The 20,971-nt window shown below is 33.0% G+C and overlaps 1 protein-coding gene across 3 annotated transcripts in view; it reads right to left on the bottom strand.

Annotated features, from left to right (window-relative positions):
• Positions 1–336: 336 nt before the first annotated feature.
• Positions 337–20,971, bottom strand: part of LOC124438379 — a 105,324-nt gene continuing 84,689 nt past the window's right edge. The window contains exons 1-6 of one of the 3 annotated variants that reach the window (XM_046988508.1): positions 10,700–12,486; positions 9,160–9,219; positions 6,071–6,130; positions 4,517–4,576; positions 2,971–3,030; positions 337–860 (exon numbers count right to left, since the gene is read on the bottom strand). In XM_046988508.1, coding sequence (XP_046844464.1) covers positions 541–860; positions 2,971–3,030; positions 4,517–4,576; positions 6,071–6,130; positions 9,160–9,219; positions 10,700–12,311 — 2,172 coding nt within the window. In that variant the 5' untranslated portion in view covers positions 12,312–12,486 and the 3' untranslated portion in view covers positions 337–540. Of the gene's footprint in view, positions 861–2,970; positions 3,031–4,516; positions 4,577–6,070; positions 6,131–9,159; positions 9,220–10,699; positions 12,487–20,971 lie in introns of those variants that run through there. The other 2 variants (XM_046988510.1, XM_046988509.1) reach the window with 2 other exon arrangements.

The raw sequence follows: 20,971 nt of genomic DNA, 5'->3' as shown, positions 1-20,971 counted from the left end.
AATACACATTTCCTGTACACACAATACAATTACGTAAGAACCAGATAACAAATACGGCTAGCCTGACGTTTACTCCTCATTTGACTCTGAAGATGACTACCGCTAAGGTTGTCAAAACGTCAGTCAACAACAACAAAAACTGTCTTTCTCAGGACTATACCAACCTGGGCGATCTACATTTACAAACATGTAAGTGAGAGGAGTCAAACGTATGAAAAAACGAGGTACGTTTAGGTTAGATAATCGCAGTTAACAAAACTACCCTTTACATTTTTTCGCCAGTCACGATTCTTTCTTATTTTGTTCTTGAATTTTTGGGAAAATTCAGCCTCAATGTTCTTATAAATTTGGTTTTTATATAAAAAGAGTGTGTTAAATAATGATTGTCATAACATACATATTTACCATTAAATTGAATAAATCGGCGAAAACCTTGTGAAATATTAAAAAATGTTCTTCTCTTTTACCCCGAAGTAGGAGATTGGATTTAAAATCGAAGTGGTAAAAATAGATTACACGATAAAATCTACTGACAGAAAACTAATCAGCGCAATCAATATAAACTCCTGATTGAACATTTTCGGCTATATCTATAAAACCAGCCCCTTTTATAGCCTTAGCGAGTTTTAATCGAGTTCCTTTCCGTGACTTGTACTTTGACAACATTTCATTGGATTTCGTTGAAGGTGATTGCAGTGTAGTGTTTTGGGCAATGTTGTCGATCTCCCACTGTTCGAATAAATTAGTGCGTAAGGCAACTTGTCTCCATTCACCACATATTCTTTGAGCGATGACAAACAATTCCTTTGGTTTAAATGGACGATCACACACATCAACAGCTGAGTCACAAGTGGGCTGATCTAAATATATTATTCAGAAAGATATTTTATTTAAAAAGCGTTTTTACTTATATAAAAGCTAATATTCTATGAGAAAAATATGAACTAAATTTTGTGTTTTATTGTTTCTTGTACATCTCGAAAAACTTTTACATAAGTTTTGAAGTAAAAACTTATTTGAAAGTAAAACGACTTAAACACAGATGTCGAGGAAAAGAACAGCGAACACCGAGAGACTGAATCCTAAGAACACATCTAGTTGAATTTATATCGGATTATATAACAACATACACACCGGGAGCCCAGAACTGAGGCTAGCTGAAAAGGGTTTTTATGCATGTAGCAATGACTTTCATACTCCAAGGTAGACGAGACTTATACATTTGATTTAGACACTAGCCAAAATTCTTGTATACCTCAGTGTGTAAAAGTCATGGCTACATCCACAAAAATTGGTTAACATTTCAGCTAGGCTCAAATTTCTGGACTATCGATCCAATGCCTTTTCTTGCATGTGAAGTGTTCAAAACAATTTTAAAAAATAGCACAATGTTCTAGCAGAAGACACTAAATGACACTTCCAGTCATTTAAAATACAATATCTAGAGTGTTGTTGAAAGTGTATTTCTAAAGTGTCTTTCTATAATCTATGACTTTGGCTACCCTGCATTTTTTTAATTTCATGCTGGAGTTGTTGTATTTCTCGAAATAACCTTTTCACACAAGTAAGTGAGAATTTTTGTTTTTGTTCGCTGGACTGAAATATAAGATGTTTTTCGCGTTTGTAGAGGCATATGCAAAACTCAAAGACGTTTGTGAGAACTCTCTATCAGGTGTATTCCTCGAACTTCGTTCTCGGGCTTGCGCTGATCAGCTCTCAAGTTCTCCAAAAGGACTGCTCGGTTTGCATAGGCCTGGGCAATAAAAGTAGACATCTCATAATTTCTTAAATATTATTTAAAATTTTGTTTTAATTCCCTTAATTTTTAACCTCACATTCCACACAATTAGGCAGGTGGGTTATTAAAATAAACGGGCTTATATTTTTTAATTCCGTCAGATATCTCTTTCTGAAAACCATTGCTTCAAAACAGTCAGATAAAGCAAGGTATCAGCATTTAGCAGTGTTTCTATTTTGCGATGTGAATGTTTTGCACATGCTGTAGATGTGGTAGCCAAAGAAAATCTACTTGAAACTTATGCAAGCCATTTTCGTTTCTTTTGTTTATTACATTTAACTTTGCATGTTTGTAATTGTAGATCGTCCAGGTTGGTATAGTCCTGAGAAGGACTATTTTTGTTATTGTCGACTGACGTTTCTACAACCTTAGCAGTAGTAATCTTCAAAGATTTTGGTCTCGTTCCGGCAGAACTTAGAATAAAATCCCCGTTGAACACAAAAGAGGCTATTCAGATTTTCACCTGTACACACAATACAATGACGTAAGAACAAGATAAGAATTACGGCTAGCCTGACGTTTACTCTTCATTTAACTTTAAAGATAACTAACGCTAAGGTTGTCGAAACGTCAGTCCACAACAACAAAAACAGTCCTTCTCAGGACTATACCAACCTAGACGACCCACAATTACAAACAAGTAACGATACTCCCGGGTTCAAACCATTTATTTTATACTTAACTTTCTTGCTTTAAAAATATTTCGTTTTTAATGGGTCTTCTATAAGTTCTTTGCTTGACTGACCAATTATGAGTATTTTCAAAAAGAAAATTTTCATTGGTATTTCGTGTTTTTTTTTACTGGTGTTTTGCCGTTTTGCACTAGTGCTTAGTATTTTTTCACTGGTATTTACATCGGTCTTAACCTATTAGAATTTAGATTTTTTCATCTACATTATTAATCCCAAAATAACGCGATAATAAAAATGTCATGTGACAATTTTACCATGCATAACTCACCCTTCAGCCCTCAACGTCGGTTACTAAAGGCTATTTTTGCAGGATTGAAAAATGCTGATTAGCGAGTTTTTTATAGTAATAATGCAGTTATTACCAAAAGTCTATATCTTAAAATTAAGCACTACATCGTATCAAAAGTCCTAGAGAACATAAAATATTAATTATAAAGTTCTCCAAGACTTTATTGTTTGCGCTTATTTGTGATGACTTACCAGATGGCTCTGAATTGATAGGATTAGTGGTCGGTGCGTTAGTATTCGAAGACGAGGTTTCTAAATTCAAGAAAACAATAAGAAATTTTACCAATTGAACCCAAAAAATAGAATAGAGACATAATCAGTTTGGAAACTGACTTAGTGTGGGGTAGAGCATCAATAATGTTCTTCAATTTTGTAGCAATCATATACATGATAAATTAAATATTTTATCAGCACGAAGTTAAATTAAGTTGGACGCAATTAAACCAATCTGTGTTATTCTTACAAAGTTTGTTTTGTATGGATTTGTAAGTCAACGAGAACATTTGAACTTAAAAAACTCTATTAGCCAATTTTCTTTTTTATACATCAGAAACAAGTTTTTTTTGCTTTTTAAACTTTTATCTTTAGAAGTGTCCGATTCGAATATTTTTATTTGACTTTGGAAACAATTATACAAGACAGTGCGTTTCCATTGAATGTTTGCAGTTAATATATTTACATTTTTTTAAAGTTGAAACAGCAGCGAATCCAATTTGATAAGTTAAAGCTTAAAAACACAAGTAGGAAAGAAATTTTAGATTTTGGTCGCTGGACTAAATTATAAGATGTTTTTTGTGTTTATACAGGCTTACACAAAACTCGAACACGTATGTGAGAGCTCTAGAGCTGGTGCATTCCTTGAACTTCGGTCTCTGTCTTGCATTGATCAGCTCTCGAGTTCTCCCAAAGGCCTGCTCAGTTTGCATAAGCCTGTACCAACAAAGTGGACATCTTATAAATTCTTAAATAATATACTTAAATTTTTTTTTAATTGCGTTAATATTTAACATCAACGTACACACAATGAAGCCGGTGAGTTAATAATATCAACAGGTTTATATTTTTTAATTCCATTAGATATCTTTTTCTAAAAAACATTGCTTTAAAATAGTCAGATAAAGCAAGGTATCTGCACTTAGCAGTGTTTCAATTTTGCGCTGTAAACGTCTTGCACATGCTGCAGATTTGGTTGCCAACGAAAATCTACTTAAAACTGAAACCAGGCATTTTCGTTTCTTTTTTTTTATTTAATTAACTTTCTCGCTTCAGAGATATTTCGTCGGATTGGCTCTTATACGAGTTTTTGATATATATTACCAGTTATGAATCATTTCAAAAATAAAATAATTCAGTGGTTTTAGTGTTTTGGCACCGGTGTTTTTCTGTTTTGCACTGGTGCTTCGTTTTTTTTGCATTGATAATTAAATCGGTCTTAACCTAGTAGAATTTAGAATCTTTTTATAGATAATATTAGCCCCAAAATAACGCGATAAAAAATATCATGTGACAATTTTACCATAACTCAACCTTCAGTCCTCAACGTCGGTTCCTAAAGGCTATATTCGCGGGATTGAAGAGTGTTGACTATCGATTTATCTATCGCAATAACACAATTATAACCAAAAATCTATGTTTGAAAATTAGGCACTATATCATATGAAATGTCTCAGAGAACATAAAATGTTAATTAGCAAGTTCTTCAAGACCTAATTGTTTGCGCTGTTTTGTGATGACTTACCGGATGGATCTGAATTGATAGGAGTAGTGGCCGATGTGCTAGTATTCGAAGATGAGGTTTCTAAATTCAAGAAAACAATGTGAAGTTTTACCAATTGAACACAAAGAAATATAATAGAGACATAATCAGTTTGGAATATGAATTAGTGTAGGGTAGAGCATGAATTTTACTTCGTGTTTAAAAAATTTAACACTTTATGCAGTTGATTGTTGCAAAATTGAAGAATATTATCGAGTTGGACGCAACTAAATAAATCTGTGGTAAACTCACAAGGTTTGATTTATATGGACTTGTAAGTCAATGAGAACATTTGAACTAAAAAAATTCTATTAGCCAATTTTCTTTTTTATGCATCAGAAACAAGTTTTTTTGGCTTTTTAAACTTTTATCTAAAGAAGTGTATGATTCGAATGTTAATTTGACGATGGAATCAATTGTACAAGACAGTGCGTTTTAGTGAATCTTTGCAGTTAATATATTTACATTTTTTTAAATTTGAAACAGCAGCGAATCCAATTTATTAATAAAGGTAAAGCTTAAAAACACAAGTAAGTGAGAAATTCTAGATTTTGGTCGCTGGACTAAAATATAAGATGTTTTTGTGTTTATACAGGCTTATGAAACACTCGAACACGTTTGTGAGAACTCTCGAGCAGGTGCACTCCACATTCCTTGACCTTCGGTTTCTGTCTTGAACTGATCAGTTCTTGAGTTCTCCCAAAGGCCTGCTCGGTTTGCATAGGCCTGTACAAACAAAATGGACATGTCATAATGTTTTAAATAATATACATAACATTTTTTTTTAATTCCGTTGATTTTTAACCTCAACGTATACACAATGAAGCCGGTGAGTTAATAATATCAACAGGTTCATATTTTTTAATTCCACAGATATCTTTTTCTGAACGCCATTGCTATAAAACAGTCAGATAAAGCAAGGTATCTGCACTTAGCAGTTTTTCAATATTGCTCTGTAAACGTCTTGCAGATGTTACAGATTTGGCTACCAACGAAATTATACTTAAAACTTAAACCAGGCATTTTCGTTTCTTTTGTTTATTATATTTAACTTTTTCGTTTCACAGATATTTCGATGGATTGGATCTTATACGAGTTTTTGGTATATATGACCAATTATGAGTAATTTCAAAAATAAAATAATTCAGTGGTATTTTGTATTTTCGCACCGGTGTTTTTCTGTTTTGCACTGGTTCTTCATATTTTTGCAGTGCTATTCAAATTGGTCTTACCCTATTAGAATTTAGAATCTTTTTATGTATAATATTAGTTTAAAAATAACGACATGATAAAAATGGCATGTGACTTTTTTACCATAACTCAACCTTCAGTCCTCATCGTCGGGTCCTAAAGGCTATATTCGCGGGATTAAAGAATGTTCATAATCGATTTATTTAAAGTAATACCACAGTTATTACCAAAAGTCTATACCTTAAAATTATGCACTACATCGTATCAAATGTCCTACAGAACATAAAATATTAATTATAAAGTTCTCCAAGACCTTATTGTTTGCGCTTATTTGTGATGACTTACCAAATGGCTCTGAATTGATAGGAGTAGTGGCCGGTGCGTTAGTATTCGAAGACAAGGTTTCTAAATTCAAGAAAACAATAAGAAATTTTGCCAATTGAACACAAAGAAATAGAATAAAGACATAATCAGTTTAGAAACTGACTTAGTGTAGGGTAGAGCATGAATTTTACTTCGTGCTTATAAAATTTAATACTTCATGCAGTTGATTGTTGCAAAATGAAAGAATATTATTGAGTCGGACGCAACTAAATAAATCTGTGGTAAATTCACAACGTTTGATTTATATGGACTTGTATGTCAATGAGATCATTTAAACTTAAAAATTTCTTAGCCACTTTTCTTTTTTATACAACAGAAACAAGTTTTTTTCGCTTTTTAAACTTTTATCTTAAGAAGTATCTGATTCGAATATTTTTATTTGACGTTGGATACAATTATACAAGACAGTGCGTTTTCATTGAATGTTTGCAGTTAAAATATTTACATTTTTTCAAATTTGAAACAGCAGCCAATCCAATTTGATAAGCTAAAGCTTAAAAACACAAGTAGAAAAGAAATTTTAGATTTTGGTCGCTGGACTAAATTATAAGATTTTTTTTTGTTTATACAGACTTACACAAAACTCGAACACGTATGTGAGAGCTCTAGAGCAGGTGTATTCCTTGAACTTCGGTCTCTGTCTTGCATTGATCAGCTCTCGAGTTCTCCCAAAGGCCTGCTCAGTTTGCATAAGCCTGTACCAACAAAGTGGACATCTTATAAATTCTTAAATAATATTCTTAAATTTTTTCAATTGCCTTAATATTTAACATCAACGTACACACAATGAAGCCGGTGAGTTAATAATATCAACAGGTTTATATTTTTTAATTCCATTAGATATCTTTTTCTAAAAAACATTGCTTTAAAATAGTCAGATAAAGCAAGGTATCTGCACTTAGCAGTGTTTCAATTTTGCGCTGTAAACGTCTTGCACATGCTGCAGATTTGGTTGCCAACGAAAATCTACTTAAAACTGAAACCAGGCATTTTCGTTTCTTTTTTTTTATTTAATTAACTTTCTCGCTTCAGAGATATTTCGTCGGATTGGCTCTTATACGAGTTTTTGGTATATATTACCAGTTATGAGTAATTTCAAAAATAAAATAATTCAGTGGTTTCAGTGTTTTCGCACCGGTGTTTTTCTGTTTTGCACTGGTGCTTCGTATTTTTGCATTGATATTTAAATCGGTCTTAACCTATTAGAAATTAGAATCTTTTTATAGATAATATTAGTCCCAAAATAACGCGATAAAAATATATCATGTGACAATTTTACCATAACTCAACCTTCAGTCCTCAACGTCGGTTCCTAAAGGCTATATTCGCGGGATTGAAGAGTGTTGACTATTGATTTATCTATCGTAATAACACAGTTATAACCAAAAATCTATGTTTGAAAATTAGGCACTATATCATATGAAATGTCTCAGAGAACATAAAATGTTAATTAGCAAGTTCTTCAAGACCTAATTGTTTGCGCTGTTTTGTGATGACTTATCGGATGGCTCTGAATTGATAGGAGTAATAGCCGATGTGCTAGTATTCGAAGATGAGGTTTCTAAATTCAAGAAAACCATGTGAAGTTTTACCAATTGAACACAAAGAAATATAATAGAGACATAATCAGTTTGGAATATGAATTAGTGTAGGGTAGAGCATGAATTTTACTTCGTGTTTAAAAAATTTAACACTTTATGCAGTTGATTGTTGCAAAATTGAAGAATATTATCGAGTTGGACGCAACTAAATCAATCTGTGGTAAACTCACAAGGTTTGATTTATATGGACTTGTAAGTCAATGAGAACATTTGAACTAAAAAAATTCTATTAGCCAATTTTCTTTTTTATGCATCAGAAACAAGTTTTTTTGGCTTTTAAAACTTTTAACTTAAGAAGTGTATGATTCGAATGTTAATTTGACGATGGAAACAAATGTACAAGACAGTGCGTTTTTAGTGAATCTTTGCAGTTAATATATTTACATTTTTTTAAATTTGAAACAGCAGCGAAACCAATTTATTAATAACGGTAAAGCTTCAAAACACAAGTAAGTGAGAAATTCTAGATTTTGGTCGCTGGACTAAAATATAAGATGTTTTTCGTGTTTATGCAGGGTTACGCAAAACTCGAACACGTTTGTGAGAACTCTAGAGCAGGTGCATTCCATGAACTTCGTTCTCTGTCTTCCACTGATCAGCTCTCGAGTTCTCCCAAAGGCCTGCTCGGTTTGCATAGGCCTGTGCAAACAAAGTAGACATCCCATAATTTCATAAATAATATACATAACATTTTTTTTAATTCCGTTGATTTATAACCTCAACGTACACACAATGAAGCCGGCGAGTTGATAATATCAACAGGTTCATATTTTTTAATTCCACAGATATCTCTTTCCTAACGCCATTGCTTTAAAACAGTCAAATGAAGCAAGGTATCTGCACTTAGCAGTGTTTCAATTTGGCGCTGTAAACGTCTTGCACATGCTGCAGACTTGGTTGCCAACAAAAATCTACTTAAAACTTAAACCAGGCATTCTCGTTTCTTTTGTTTATTATATTTAACTTTTTCGTTTCACAGATATTTCGATGGATTGGATCTTATACGAGTTTGTGGTATATATGACCAATTATGAACAATTTCAAGAATAAAATAATTCAGTGGTATTTTGTGTTTTCGCACCGGTGTTTTTCTGTTTTGCACTGGTGCTTCGTTTTTTTTTGCACTGCTATTTAAATCGGTCTTAACCTATTACAATTTAGAATCGTTTTATAGATAATATTAGTCCCAAAATTACGCGATAAAAAAATATCATGTGACAATTTTACCATAACTCAACCTTCAGTCCTCATCGTCCGTTCCTAAAGGCTATATTCGCGGTATTGAAGAGTGTTGACTATCAATTTATCTATCGTAATAACACAGTTATAACCAAAAATCTATGTTTGAAAATTAGGCACTATATCATATGAAATATCTCAGAGAACATAAAATGTTAATTAGCAAGTTCTTCAAGACCTAATTGTTTGCGCTGTTTTGTGATGACTTACCGGATGGCTCTGAATTGATAGGAGTAGTAGCCGATGTGCTAGTATTCGAAGACGAGGTTTCTAAATTCAAGAAAACAATGTGAAGTTTTACCAATTGAACACAAAGAAATATAATAGAGACATAATCAGTTTGGAATATGAATTAGTGTAGGGTAGAGCATGAATTTTACTTCGTGCTTATAAAATTTAATACTTCATGCAGTTGATTGTTGCAAAATAAAAGAATATTATTGAGTCGGACGTAAATAAATCAATCTGTGTTAAATTCACAAGATTTGATTTATATGGACTTGTATGTCAATGAGATCAATTGAGCTTAAAAATTTCTAAGCCACTTTTCTTTTTTATACAACAGAAACAAGTTTTTTTCGCTTTTTAAACTTTTACCTTAAGAAGTGTCCGATTCGAATATTAATTTGACGTTGGAAACAATTATACAAGACAGTGCGTTTTCACTAAATGTTTGCAGTTAATATATTTAGATTTTATTAAATTTGGACAGCAGCGAACCCAATTTTATAAGAAAAAGCTTAAAAACACAAGTAAGTTGGAATTTTTAGATTTTGGTCGCTGGACTAATATATAAGATGTTTTTCGTGTTTATACAGGTTTATAGAAATCTCGAACACGTCTGTGAGAACTCTCGAGCAGGTGCATTCATTAAACTTTAGTCTCTGTCTTGCACTGATCAGCTCTCGAGTTCTTCCAAAGGCCTGCTCGAATTGCATAAGCCTGTACCAACAAAGTGGACATCTCATAAATTCTTAAATAATGTACTTAACATTTTTTAATTCCGTTGATTTTTAACCTCAACGTATACACAATGAAGCCGGTGAGTTAATAATATTAACAGGTTCATATTTTTTAATTCTACAGATATCTTTTTCTGAACGCCATTGCTTTAAAACAGTCAGATAAAGCAAGGTATCTGCACTTAGCAGTGTTTCAATATTGTGCTGTAAACGTCTTGCACATCCTGCAGATTTGATTGCCAACAAAAATCTACTTAAAACTTAAACCAGGCATTTTCGTTTGTTTTGCTTAATATATTTACTTTTCTCGCTTAAGAGATATTTCGTTGGATTGGCTCTTATATAAATTTTTGGTATATATGACCAATTACGAGTAATTTCAAAAATAAAATAATTCAGTGGTATTTTGTGTTTTCGCACGGGTGTTTTTCTGTTTTGCACTGGTGCTACGTTTTTTTTGCACTGCTTTTTATGTCAGTTTTAACCTATTAGAATTTAGAATCTTTTTATGTATAATATTAGTCGCAAAATAACGCGATGATAAAAATATCATGTGACGATTTTACCATAACTCAACCTTAAGTCCTTAACGTCGGTTCCTAAAGGCTATATTCGCGGGATAAAAGAATGTTGACTATCGATTTATTAATTGTAATAACACAGTTATATCCAAAAATCTGTATTTGAAACTTAGGCACTATATGATATGAAATGTATCAAAGAACATAAAGGGTTTATTAGCAAGTTCTCCAATACTTAATTGTTTGCGCTGTTTTGTATTGACATACCGGTAGTATTCGAAGTGATAAAAGTACTGGTTGATGTGCTAGTATTCATCCATTTCAACGTTGTCTCCTTGTGTATAGACCCATAGCTTCCTTTAATAAAATGAACTGTTCTTTTTTTAGACACTAAAGCCACGTTTCCACCAGCATGTTGAATGATGTTTAATGAATCATCAAAAATGTCTGCATCATATCCTGTGTTTATCAGCTTTATAGACCACATAATTTCTTTGGTTTCAACAGAAAATGTCTCAATAAACAGTTCTGACTGGTCTTTTTTCCAGAAAAAACCTGTGACGCTGTTGGTGGCGGGAGAATAAATGACTTGATTGCGTGGAATAATTTCGTCATCGTGTGGTTGAAATTTCATTTTTGTAATAAATTTTCCGTCTATTGTATATATTATAAGTCGGTAATTTTTAGGAGATTTACAAGTCAAAATGGCTATGTTGTCGTTGGAAGAAACAGACAAATATTTTATTTCGTCATCAATTTGTTTATGTTTATGTTTATGTTTACCTTTCGCCCAAAAAAAGTTCATTTCGTCTTTGTTACACACATGTATTTTAATGTTTCGTTGATTTACCTCGACTGTAGCAATGATAACATTGCCATTTGCTGTTGCAGCCAGTAAAATCTTAGTAAATTGTTGGTCATTAAGAAATTTCAAGGGATATATTTGAACAAGTTTGTCTTTCAAACATTGTATCAACATATAATCGCCATTTGTTTGGTCTCTATAACCCAACAGTAAATATACTGCGCCCTTTTTATCAATGTTCATGCGTATTACTTGCCTATTTTTAATATCCGACCTTTTAAAACTACACCACGTTTCAAATATTTCTCTTTCATTGTTAAGTTTTTGAAGTTCTTTTCCTTCAAAAATTAGTAATTCTCCTTCTTTGTTGATGATTATTTCCTCATTCAAGACGTGAGTATTCTTAGGAAAGTGAGTTGAGTACCAAGGTAATGAGGCAGTAGGGATTCCTTTAACCTTCCTGTAATAAAAAGGATGAACCTTCTGCCCATCATATTGAATCTTGGGCCATTCCAAAACAGGTATCCTTTTGTTTGTGTGCCTAAAGATGAAATTGGCCAACGCCAAGTTGACATTTATTACTATGTCAAGGACGTCAGTCCCCATGTAGCTGTGAGATTCGGCTTTTATTCCCTCGACAATGGAGGAGTTTAAATCTTCCAGACATAACATGAAATCCCTTGTTGCTCTCTCGCAGTTATCTGGATGTTCAAGAATAGCGCTTGCAATGCGTATCTTGCTTGCTTTTATTTTTTCTTCAATGCTCAAGGAACCATTTTCAAACGCCTTTTTCGCCTCATCTCCAGCTTCTTTGAAATGCGTTCGACATAATGGAGAAAGGTTTATTGTTGGTGGCTGTGTCGATGACGATGTTTCATTTGCAGTCGACTCTTGCGTCAATTCCAGCTTTTCAACTCCTATCTGAAAGTGACTGAAACTCTGATAAAGAGCATATTTCGATTTATCGCATGTTTCCTTTGATTTATCGATAAATGCATTCAAAAAATGCGTTACATTTTGGCCTTCCCCGACATCCACAACTATGTTGAAAGCTGATTTTATTATTGCTTCCATCACTAAAAGAGTTACGCTCAAAGAGAAACTAAATATACCCAAAGATTATAACGTCTTTTTAATGCTACTAAAGCATAGGATTATTAACACCAAAGTTAAATCAAAAAGTCGCAGAATCGTAGCAAGAAATTAAATTTAGAAAGTTATGAACTGAGTCACCAGACAAAGAAGTCACGCATGTGTTGCTTTGCAATGGAATTTAAATTGCAAATACATACAATTATTTAAGGCTTGCCGTTGTCATCGACTCATCGCGTTTATCTACAACTTTATTTGTCAAAATGTTTGGCAGTCATAATTTTGGTCTGCTGAGAACATTAATACCTGAAAAACATGACAATGAACTGCATGAAATTGAAACTTTCCAAACTTACAACTGTATACAAGTGATATTCTAAGAGCGTTAGAATATTATGTAAATAATTTGGCGTCACGCTAGCAATATGTTTCACATTCATGACCTTGGCAAACTAAACTTTTATTGGGAAATTTGCAGTATATAAATACGGGTAAAACGCGGAAATAAGCGTAGCAAGTAAATTCTTTCTTACTAGCTTAGAGAAATATATCTGTAACTTTGAATTCCAATAAACGCTTACATATTTTGGTAAATCATCAAATTATTTAAATACAAAGTTTTTCATACAGTTTATAATATTTTCAACATTTCAGTGCATTTTTGTTTTGGGCCGTAGTTAAAATACTTTTCATAACTTTATCAACTTTTTCGGTCAAGCCATACTTAATATACATTGCTAATTTGGCAGCAATAAATTTGAAATAACTATGGATAAGTGAGATTATACAGTTTTAACTATTTCTACAAAAGATCAGCAATTGGAAATTTACAATCATACAGAAGATTTACTTTTTCAAAAGGATTTTCAGGCTTTTGCTTCATCACAGAAATTTTTGATTTGTTCATGACTATGTCTTGGTGGCTCGCCAGACGTTTCAAATCTTCTGTTTGCACTGTGTGAAAACGAAAATCGTTTTTTAATGTGTATTGAATAAATTTTTCATACTCAACGTAGCAAATAAAGCACATTATGCAAGGTTATGATAACCGTTTCTTTTGTATACTGTAAAAACCCAATAACACTAACACCAGGACACTAGAACGTGTTATGGGCCCAAGACACTAGAACATTTTGGTAGTATCGAAGATTTGAGTTTAAAGCAATGAAATGTTTTAAATAAAACAAAGTGAGACTGAAGCGTGCAACAATATGGTGATGTCACCCGACTTTGGATTGAAAATGACAAAGCTGAATGGGACAAACTATCGCGACTGGGCATTTAACATGCGATTACACCTCGAAAGTTTAGATCTATTTGAACACGCCGATGGATCTGCAGAAAGTCCTGCTGATGATGCTCCTGAAGCGGTGAAAAAGAAGTTCATATCTTCCGCGAAGAAGGCGGATATTTGTTTATATTTATATTTGTTTAGCTGTCGAGCCTGAACAACAAATTCATGTCCGGGAAACGAAAACAGCGAAAGAGGAGTGGGATGCCCTAAAAGCCCAATTTGCACGAGAGTCAATTTTGCTGAAAATCAAGTTAAGGCAGCAGTACTTTTCCTGCAAATTCCAGTCTGGAAGTAATATGTTGCAACATATCAATCACATGCGTTCACTTCATGATCAAACGCGAGAGATGGGGATAAGTGTAAATGACAAGGAATTGGCTATGACCTTGTTGGCAAGTCTGCCTGATGAGTACAAACCTCTGATTACCGCATTAGATGCTGTTAAGGAAGATAGCTTAACATTTGAAAAAATCAAGAAAGCTGACCATTAGCCAACCAAAATAACTTGAAGGTATTCTCAAGAGATTTTAAATGAAAAATTGTAAACCTGTCAGTACACCAATTGAAGCAGGAAAACAGTTTTGTGCATTATCCGAAGATGAAAAGCCCATTAATGTTCAAGAATACCAAAAGATGATTGGATGCCTTATATATGTTTCTACTGCAACACGTCCCGATTTAGCAAGTGCAGTTGGAATTCTGGCAAGATACATGTCTAGACCTGGAATGGAACATTTCAAAGGAGTAAAAAGAGTTTTAAGATATATTAAAGGGACTATTAATCATGGTCTAGTATTTAAAACTAATGAAGAAAAGCAAATGATTATTGGATATTCTGATGTTGATTGGGGAAACGATTTGCATACTAGAAGATCAATATCTGGGTATGTGTTTCAAGTCAAAGGAAGCACCGTAAGTTGGTGTAGCAAAAGGCAAACATGTATTGCAAGGTCTTCAACCGAAACTGAATACGTCGCATTAAGTTTAGCTACACAAGAAGTTGTGTGGTTGAAGAAGCTCCTACAAGATATGAATGTAAGATCAGAAAAATCATTGGTTATTTATGACGATAACCAAGGAGCTATCAAACTATCAAAGAATGCCAAGTTTCATAACCGCACCTAACATATTGACATTGCATTTCACTTTATTCGAGAGAAAGTTGGGAATGGGTCAATTGATGTGAAGTACTGCCCTACAGATCAAATGTTAGCCGACATCATGACCAAAAGTCTATCCAAGGAAAAATTTATAAAATTCAGAGAACAGTTGGGAGTTTCTGAAATCAATTGACTTTAGTCTTGTTTAATAATGATATCCTCAAGTGGGAGTGTTAGGAATGACGATACATTACATATGTATTAAACAAAGTATTACACATTATGTATTAAACAAAGTATTATACATATGTATTAAACAAAGTATTATACATTTGTTTATGAAAAGATATCAAAGAATGAAATCAGTGGAGTGAAAATACCGTCTTTGAATAATTATGAGGTGATTTTGAAGTCCCTTTCAGTAAGTGTGATTGTGAGTGAGCTTTTAGAATTAAAGATCTCAAAGTGGCGATTGACGAATGACCATTTAGAGATTGAAGTGTCTGATGAAAAAGCGCTTTTAGTTTTGAAGTGTAGATCTATAAACACCCATATCCCCTACCCTACATCAACCACTTTCAATGAAGAATGCAATAACAATATATAAATGTATATCAACAATTATATATTCATAACAATATAATTTATATTTATAATTATATATTAATAATATTGTGTAATGAAATATAACAATAACTGTATGTATTACTAATTATAAGCCACAGAATATGAAATATACTGAAGGGTCACTCGTGTCGGAACCTTTGACGCTTTCGCCCTCACTCATGTCAGCATGATGTTTAGAGTTTTTCACTTGTTTCCATCTTATTCCTAACCACTAACATGACCTGACGTCATTTCTTATATTGGAATATTTTCGATTTCATGCATTACGAAGAAATGACGTCATGTGATTGCAGTGGTTTGGAAACAAGAGTAAAACCCTCAGTATTTGGGTTGCAGGAATATTAATGGCGGCCGTGAGGAAGCGTTGCTCACTTGAGTGAGACTTTTGTCATTATTCTGTGTTATAAACCAAGAAATTATGAAGTGTGACGCACATATTAAGAAATAATTGGGCCAAACAAAAGAGTAGGCAGTATATTTTTTATATAGGCTGAAAAACTTTGCTTTTGATACTCTACTTAATTAAAGTGTTTATTTAACCTCGATGATCAAAATATTTTACAAAATAACTACAACACTAAAAATGACCATATTACCATTTATTTTATTAAAAATTGTAAAAATGCTGCCAACGTGTTTTCATTAAGTGATTTAATATATGTCTTCAGATGATCAAAGCACACCGGTTCACTTTTGGTCTTTGATTCAGAAGAAAGCAGCTTGATAACACGTTTTGATGAAGGTTTCTTGGCAGCATACATATTTTGCAAATTGTAAAAATTATTGGACTCATGATAGAGTTTTAATATTTCGAGCTCACCGCCAAATACATTTGACACATAATTGGCCTTTTGTATTAGTTCTTGATGTGCCAGTTCTTCAATTATTACTTTAATACTGTCTTTTGTTTTCATTTGGTGGCATTTATAGTTACTGAGGAGATCACTGACTTCATAGTTGATCGGCTCTAACTCACCGTTTATTCATTTATTAACGGTATCTCTTTCGTCTTTTGAAACATGCAATACAAAAGACTCTAGCAGACAGTCGTTTGTAATAGCTTCTTCTCCAAAAAGGCAGCAGCCAATGATCGCTTTCGAGATAAACAATGGAAAGTAGCTTAATTCGCTAAACCCAAACACTATGATTCGTCCAACACTCAGCCACTCGAGTTTTTGGAAGTCGTGCCTTATTGACAGAACTTTTTCTGGCCCTAAAGTAGAGGCAGCTATAGAAAATTCCATGCAAAATAAGCCCAGAACATCGCGGGTTACACATGCACCCCAGCAAAGTTCAAACTTATCATTGTCTCCTTTCATTACCATCATTAAGCAACATTGCAAAACATCACTATCGGAGAACTCGTTTATCATCGACTTTAGTGCGTTACTCCAAGGAATGACAATCTCCCGAACTGGTGGAGTACGAGGACGTACTGGTTCTCCCGGTACGGTTAAGTCAACAGTAAGAACCGTTTCAGAGTCAGACATTTCTTCTCTTTCACGTTCAAAAATCTCATCAGGAAACTGATCCACTTCATCAACTGTACTTGCTTGCAAAAAATCTATTAAAATCAAAACAAAACGCCCATGGAAGAAGCTGCAACACTAGCAAGATAACTGGAGGGGGGAGGTCAAATATTCAAATATTCATATCATAGTCTACAGAAAACAATAAATTTCAAAGGCATGACATGCACATAAGATGCTTAAAAACAAACATCTTAGCTGCCTATATGCAATAATTATCTAATTGATACTCCATATACTAACCTTGAATGCTCGTCTGTACTTGCGAATGATCGGCGAAACGTTCAGTTTCTTGTGATAACATGCTTGAATTAGGTTGTGCACTCACATGTTGGTGTTCTGTAAAGAAATCACAACAAAAAAGATACTGGTATAGTAGATATCGGTACATGTGTGTAAGTAAAGTCCAACATGTATGAATCAATGCGCTGAAAATAAAACAGCTGAAAATGAAATTATTACTGTACTAAATGGAACTATTAAATTTTGGTTTCAAGTGTACACCGTTCAACAAGCAATGCATGTCAAAAATTATAACTAACGTTCATCACATGATCTTGTCATAAACATATACAATTACGGATGGATATTTCAACCGATAAAGATTGTACACACTACCATTAGGTATTTCTTCACTTTCTTCTTCATCTGACACTAGCTGCAATGTCCTCACGTAAACAGCCCCTTAGCCTGTTATGCGCATCAGTGCATCACATGTTAGAGAGCTATTAGAGGACAGTCTTCGCCTTACCAAACTTCCATATGATATGCCTAGGCATTTAAGAGTGAATCTCTATTTAGCAATTTTTAAGATAATTTTTTACTCTGATGTTTAGTTATTGGATTGAAACATTTCACTTCACAGTTTTACACAGAGCCTAACAGTTAAGTTTGCACACAATGCCCATGTTTTTTGTCAATTTGATAATAGTATTGTAAAGTCTTGTTTGCAAATAATGAATATTAAATGGCAAAAATATCCTTTGACTCTACTATAATCAATGTCAGGTTTCAATTTTGTACATTTTGGGATTTACAAAGTTAGGTAGTAATTTTTGTTTGATAAGAAGTTGGTTGTTTATTAAGCATCTCAGATGTAGATGGGAGAGATCCACAGGAAGAGATCCACCAAATTCTATTTTTCTAATGCATATACAAAACTGAAGCAAGCCAGCAGTAGCAGTCGTACACTATAAATTTTGGGGGGTAAAAATTACCCTTAAAGTTAGGAGTTAAATGAGTGCCACAGAATGCCCGGTTTTGAAGGGTAACATTTTAGGGGGGTAATATTTATTTAAGGGTAAAATTAACGGTTCAATGGCAAACTTGATACATGAATGTTATAAACTTTAAATAATATATCTACGTGATACAAAAACTACAATTTTTTTCTTACCTTTAGGAATTCATACTCAACGTTGAGCAATATTGTCATTTCTTCTTCAATGGCTGATCGTACTTGCCATTTCACCCAATCTCTTTCAAAGTCAAAGTCGTGAATCATACGTCCTTTCGTCTTTAACATTAGTCGAGTTCGATGCGTTGAGAGACAAAAAGACGCACCCCACAAAAGCAACATGCTTTCCAAAAAACACATGGCTGGTTATCATCAAAATTTAATAAAACTTTTCAATAAAAAATGACAGACTTAGGGCAACATTCTCACTCATACATAACAAAACATACATTCATATTTCTTGTATTTGAATCAGTTTATTCGATTAGAATGCATAAAAAATAATATTGATACCCAGGGAGCCAGTTACTACTAGTAATGTTATCAGGACTTACAAATGTTACTTTTACAAAAAAATAATAATAATTTGCTTCAGGATCCAAATTAGAAGGCATTGGAACAAAATTTTTTAATTCTTAAACAAAACAAAATGAAAACACTACATTCCCATAAAAAATAAAAAATAAAAAATGTTTTGGCATGACAAAATACACTATTTCAATATGCTTATAAAAAACAAGCATGACAATTAAAAAGAATGGGTTATTTCGCAGTCAAGCATTGCGATTTACTCGCTTTTATTCATTGCTGAAAAGATATTTTAACGTCTTACTTTCATGAATTATATTTCCCTCACAGTCATTACTGACGACTCCTCAACAACTGATATTTGACATGCATTCATACACACGACAAATCAAAAACTTCCGTTGTATTGAAGCTTGATAATAATTACGCATTTTTTAGTTAATGCATCAAATTTTGATGCATTTGGGGTTTTCCAATTCTTATGAAAATCGTCGACTTCGTGCTATTCTTTACATAATTTTCTGTTTCTTGTGAATGTGATTACTTGAGATTTGTATTGTCTATGGAAATTTTCATAGATTCTTGTGCAAGTCTATTAACAAGGCTCCATAACCTTTCCTCTGCTCTGATGGTGGGAAACTCTTCGTTTGACTAGCATACTAGTCGATCAAATGGCAGTAAGATTGTGTAACACTACTGGCTAGCAATATATGAAATGAATACACATATCCCTAAAAAGTGTTATAAATTGTTTCTACTCTGATTTACCACCAAATGCCAAATTTACGCATTATCATTGGCATAGAAACAATTAAGTAAATAAACCGCTGATTGATTTAAAGTTCGTTGTCGTTTATTGAGCAAATTAATCAAAATAGGGCAATTTAGTCATTAGTATAATCTAAAATGTATTGAGAAAATCACGATATCATAAAACATGTGTTATCAACAAAATGCATACAGATAAAATTCAATGAAAAGGCATTGAGCGTTTCAAAACTACTAGCTAAGACACACTTACATTTGCACTAGTCACTTGAAACATTAAGTTTAATCCATGAACATAAAGCTTTGTACAGATCCTTTTTAAGATCCTTAAATTGTAAATAATTGGTTAGTTTTAGATGATTGATTAAGGTTTATTGGTTTTATGATTAATTAAAACATACAATTGATTTTATTAGTTTCATAATTGATATATTAGTTTGATGATTGATAATTGTTAGTTATTGATTAAAACATTGAAACTATTTTTAGCGACTGTCTAAAAACTCTTTTTGATGTATCACATTAGAACTTCATTACAACACTCAAATTGCAGGCTTAACGAAAGGTTATTTTTGTATCATACACAATCAGCAATTGTGTAGAATTCACAATCAACCAGAAGATGCTACAACATTCGGACAGTTGAACAGGTTTTCGATTCCCATTGAGATATTACATTTTCAGCAGGATTTTCCGACATTCTTTTGATCAAACCGACGCTAAGTTTTTGTCTTGGTGGCCCGCCAGTTTTTCATAATCTTACACTAAAAATAAAAAAAGTACATCCCGTACAGCGCTGACCAGCAAAGCAAATGATATCATTGAGGTGCTTTATAAATATCAATGTTGCTTTTTGCAAAATATACAGAACCTTTGATAAATACTATAAGTTCAACCAATCTTTACCGTTAATTGGAGTGATAGAATAGGAACGTCAATTATGTGTAATGATCTCAAGTAATAGGTAATAACTATTAGAAACAATATAGTAAAAAACAATTCCAAATAGACAAAACATCTTGAGATTATAAAATATGAATCAAAACAAGACGCGAAGTGACGAGGATAACTTTGAAATAAAGTCGAAAATTTACAGTTCTTTTACTTTATTTTTTTAAATTGTCGGCTGACATGAATAACAACACTCCCTTATTTCAATCAATGAATTTTCAGGTATCATTTTACTTGCAATATAACCATGCACTTTATAACATTCTTGCAGTTGCGAATGCCATAGTTTATATCATCGGTTCTTACGTCATCGTCACATTTCATAGTGCCTGAAGAAATTTGAAGGAATACAATATTCTGCATGCTCCGAAAATTCTTCTTTCAATTCTAGTTAACTATATTCACTGCAGTAAAATCAGGTTCCTCCAACTGACTTAAATTAAACCAATATTGCACATTTGATATTTACAACAAACAATTTATTCATGTTCATATATTACAAGTTTACAATATCCTACTAACCCGTACTGCTCGATCTTCGCTAAACAGAAATCTTTTTTTCTTTTCATTTAATTCGTTCAATCACGTACGCGATATCACTTCTCCAA

The sequence above is a fragment of the Xenia sp. Carnegie-2017 genome, unplaced genomic scaffold (assembly GCF_021976095.1).
Source record: "Xenia sp. Carnegie-2017 unplaced genomic scaffold, XeniaSp_v1 HiC_scaffold_19, whole genome shotgun sequence".
Lineage (NCBI taxonomy): Eukaryota > Metazoa > Cnidaria > Anthozoa > Malacalcyonacea > Xeniidae > Xenia > Xenia sp. Carnegie-2017.
This window is presented reverse-complemented; position numbering and strand designations above follow the sequence as displayed.